The 4,566-nt window shown below is 43.3% G+C and overlaps 1 protein-coding gene across 1 annotated transcript in view; it reads right to left on the bottom strand.

The window, feature by feature from the left end:
• LOC107126133 (dystrophin-like) overlaps positions 1-4,566 on the bottom strand; it is a 402,970-nt gene that overhangs the window by 286,093 nt on the left and 112,311 nt on the right. The window contains exon 13 of the mRNA XM_015429648.1: positions 3,975-4,062. Within this exon, the coding sequence (XP_015285134.1) occupies positions 3,975-4,062 (88 nt within the window). The remainder of the gene's footprint in view (positions 1-3,974; positions 4,063-4,566) is intronic.

Below are 4,566 nucleotides of genomic sequence, written 5' to 3'. Positions count from 1 at the left end.
GCCGGCCAGGATGGGGCCTGGGGGGGGGAGCCGGCGGACGGAGCCTATCGGCTCCGTTCGCCGCTGGGCTGAAAGCGGCCCTTACTGTATGTCCGGAAGATGGCCGCTCAGAAGAAGCTTGCTGCGATGACTGGCTCCCTCCCCTCCCAGCCACCCAGCCAATGGCAGGGCAGGTTCGCTGAGGGAGCCAGTCATCACAGGCAGCGTCTTCTGAGTGGCATTTTTTCCGCCCATACACTAACGGGGCGCATTTTAGAATTTTGGCACCGACTACTCTTTTATATAAGGGAGAGATGGCATGATGCACTTGTCAAAGGCTGTGGTAGGTCTAACTGTAACCAGAGATAATCTTCAGTAGTAACCAAGACCATTTTTACCCCAAAACCAGGACTGAAACCAGAATGAAATTGGGCAATATAAGGCAGTTTCATATGTGCTTATGTTACATACTGCAGAAAATCTCTCTCCAAAATAATATTCTTACAAAAAAGTATGTTAAACATAATGCATGTAACTCTTTAAATACCAGTGCATGTAAACATTTAATTTACATTTATTTCAGCCAGCATAATGGCCTGATTTCATAGTTTGCTGCATGTTATATATGTCAGGAAGTTGCACCTTGCTTTGAACTCAGTATTACTAATTCCTGCATATATGATTGGGAAAAGTACTGCCACTTGTGTTAAACAAGTGCATAAATCTTGCCATCAACACTACACATAATGAATAATACAGTGCCCATTCTGTGGTAATATATTGTAATTTCAAGGTTAATGGCTCATAAATTGTTTCATATTTTATATTCAGAACAACCCCTGATATTGACAGTGAATAAATACATTATGCCCAAAGGACATAGAGATCAGTACCTGAAGTACCTTCATTAATTTTATTGCACTGTGTACTGTGCATAACAAATTGTGTTAAAACAACTTTAATTGTTCAGCTTCTTGTATGCAAAGTCTTTAAAACTGCCACTTAACAGAAAGCATATTTTGTCAAACATATTTATCACTAGCTATGGCTTCAATGTAGGACAATATGGTTTAGCTGTTGACTTATAAGGATATTCAGAATGGCCACTCAGAATAAATCATGATACTAGATTTCCTTCTCATTATATGTTGTATCATTACAAATTCATTTTGTATCCATTTTGATACCTCCCAACAATGAGCACTTGTTTTAGTACAAGAAGCACTTTGTTTTGAACTGCCATGATTATCAATCATCCACTCAGATCTCCACATTCTTCTGCACAAATTTCTATTTGGAAAGGATGACAATACTCATGTATACCTTCAATTGACTTCTTCAGTGAGGCTGCTTTCGGCTAAGTGATTCCAAAGCAACAGGCATGGCCCCAAAACTGAGCATTTGAATTTCAGGACTTTTAAAAAGGAAACTGAAGCAACAATTAGATGCTCATTCCTGTTTGTCATTACAGATAATGCCAATTCCATTTCCAGCCTGGTCCCACCAATCGTGGATCCTACGGGTGAATGTATGTTCTCATATGCACTTTGTACTGCCATCGCTATGTTAATGGTTTTAATAATTACGTTGTGTATTTTTATATTGATATTTATACTGTTGTTTTATTTATTATTATTCTGTAAGCCGCTCTGAGCCTGCCACGGCAGGAAGGGCGGGGTAAAAATCAAACTAATAAATAAATAAATAAAATAACAAAAGCAATGATAAATATGAGACAGAATGAATGCATAAGGCCCATGTTAAGTCCTTGGCTTCTCCAGTTAAAAGAGTCACATAGCAGGCGGTACCTGTACCTGAAACCCTGGGGAGCTACCGCCCATTGGAACAGACAATCCTGACCTAGATAGACCAACGGCTTGACTCAGTATAAGGCAGTTTCATAGGCATTACTACACAATAAGAATTGACCTAATTCCTTAAAAAGACTAGATGTTGAGTCCAACCAGCTTTTCTGCCAGTGGAAAAGGAAGGAGGGGCCTCCTTTTGGCCACCAAAATAACTATACTGAGAATCATGGACCTGAATGTTGAAAATTCATGTGGGATTAGGGTTGCCAGGTCCCCATGTCAATCCAGTGGGGGGATTTGGGGGGCATTTCATGGGTGGCCCAAGCCCCGCCTTCAAGCCATGGCCACCATTCTCCTTCCCTGCTAAAAGATTTAAAGGACTTCAGCTGATTGGTGGGGAGCATATGGCCTGCCACCCAGCTGGAGGGCCCTTTAAATCTTTCAGCAGGGAGGGAGAGGTGCTGCCACCAGCCACAGCTCTACTGGGACACAGTATACCCACAGTGGGGTGGGGGCCGTGGCACATGTGGGGCTCATTTCCCAATGGCAATTCACTGCTTGGGATTCAGGCCTGTGCTGCCATCCCACTGGGAAATGAACACTGCGTGGACCATGGCCCCCACCCCTCTTTAAAGGGTCTTTTTGCCAGTGGAGCTATGGCTGGCAACAGCTCCTCTCCCTCTCTGCTAAAAGATTTAAATGGTCCTCCAGCTGGTGGGTGGGCCACATACTCCCCACTGATCAGCTAAAGCCCTTTAAATTTTTTATCAGGGAGGGAGAGTGGTGGCTGCAGGTGGCTGCAGCTTGGGGGTGGGGCCTGGGGTGGGGCTTCCCCTGCCAGCCAGCTGGCCAGGGGCAGATTGGAGCCCCTAGGCTGGCAACCCTACGTGGGATGGTGGCTGTAGAAGGGAGGAGAATTAGGTGAGACTAGGTGAAAAACTGGCTGGATCCATCCCTAGGAATTTTGCAAAAGGAAAAGATATGCCTATAAATAAGGAAGAGATATAAAACACAAGAATCAGATATGGGCCGAGTTCAGACTGGTAGTTTGCCCCGATATAGGCACGAGCCAGAAATGTTTCACAAAGGGATTAAAGGGGCTGTTCACACAGGCACATGTGTCAGGCGTTCCCCAGCCGTACTCAACCCGTCTTGTAATGCTTCCTTCCAGAGTTTAAAAGATACCAGGTGAAAGTGGTATCAAACCCTGGAAAGCGTGATTATCCCGTGTCCACCCTGCTTCCCGGAAGTGTGAACGCGAAAAGCCGTGATCCAGTAGGGATGCGCTTATGCACATGAGCGCTTATGCGCACATAACCGAATTACCAGAAAAAGCTGCTTACAGCTGCCTCCCTTGTGCCTCCTCCCCAGTATGCTTCCGCATCAGTTGGTGTAGTGTGACCAGGAAAACCCGGAACAATTTGATCCAGGTCTTTTTTGCCATGACTCCCTCCCACTTCAAACTGCCAGTTGGAACTCAGCCATGGGAAGAGTAACCAAATCATATGACAAAGTCATTAAATGCTTCTAAAAGACAATAATTCATGGAGTGGTGATGCTGTTGTGCCATTGGGGGGGGTGAGATTTCAAATGGTAAACTGTGGCTAAGGAAAACACACAGAGATAGATGGCCGAGTTTTAAAAAGATACAGGTGACAAGAAGACAGGAGAAAAAGGTATAAAACGAAATGAAAAGAAGGAAGAAGTGATGGAAACACTCAAAGGGAAATAAGAAAAAAATTGCACACAATGGGGTAGAGAAAGTCAAGGAAAGGGAAAGATGAGAATCAAGTGGTTAAGTGGATGTATATGGAAATAAATAATAAACTATCTCATATAATTTTTTTTCAAGTTTTAGGGGAAAAGTTCCATCCCAACATATCTAAATTTTCAGATGAGTAAATCAAACTGTGCACCAAAGGAATATTTGTGGATTGAGAGCAGTTGTTAATAGTTTGGGCCCTCCTGGGAACACTGTGTTTTTAGCCATGTTTTAGTTTATGAGGCTAAATTTCAAGTGTTTCTACTGTTCTAATTAAGATTCAGAAGAAGCACATAAAAATACAAACCCAGTTTACTCTTCCATTCAGAAAGTGTTTTCCTCATATAAATCATGTGATAAATATGAACTTGTATGTTCATCAAATCCCTAAGAATATTTCCTAAATCAAACCGCCATGTAATTACCATTCACCATCTGTTCCACCAGGGCTTCTGCAGATCTACTGGCATCTTGGAGCTTTCTGTGCTTCTCAGGCTTTTCTCGTTCTATGGCCTGCAACAAAAAATCAAAGCTGAATATTTTACAAGAGTTTTCAAAGTAAATTATGCCAATCAAATATCTAGTCCTTATGACTGCATAAGTAAGCTTTCAAAAGCAAGAGTGATTAGAGCAAATGACAACTTCTCAGAAAGTTTCAGTCTTTAACTTTCCTCCCTCTGCCATCCTGCTATTATTATACTGATGATGCCAATTTTAACTGTAGTGTGGCGGGGGAAAGGACAGAGATGTGGTAGATTCTCTTGCTTGTTTCCCAGGGACTGTTAGGAAAAACAACCAGCTGTGGCTGCCATGCCAGAAGCCCAGACAGCTCATGAGCAGAGGCTTGGGTTGAGACTGTGGCTATTAAGGGACCCATTCAGGAGATCTGCCTATTACCAAGGTCCCTAAGTAACTCCAAGAACCCCAGGAGTTGAAAGGTAACAGATGGCAGAGTGCATAGCTGGCTGCCTGAGGCCCCGCCTCTCCCTTCGAGGCATTGGAAGACCAAGCTCTATC

Source organism: Gekko japonicus, unplaced genomic scaffold (genome assembly GCF_001447785.1).
Source record: "Gekko japonicus isolate JY-2015 unplaced genomic scaffold, Gekko_japonicus_V1.1 scaffold615, whole genome shotgun sequence".
Taxonomy (NCBI): Eukaryota; Metazoa; Chordata; class Lepidosauria; order Squamata; family Gekkonidae; genus Gekko; species Gekko japonicus.
This window is presented reverse-complemented; position numbering and strand designations above follow the sequence as displayed.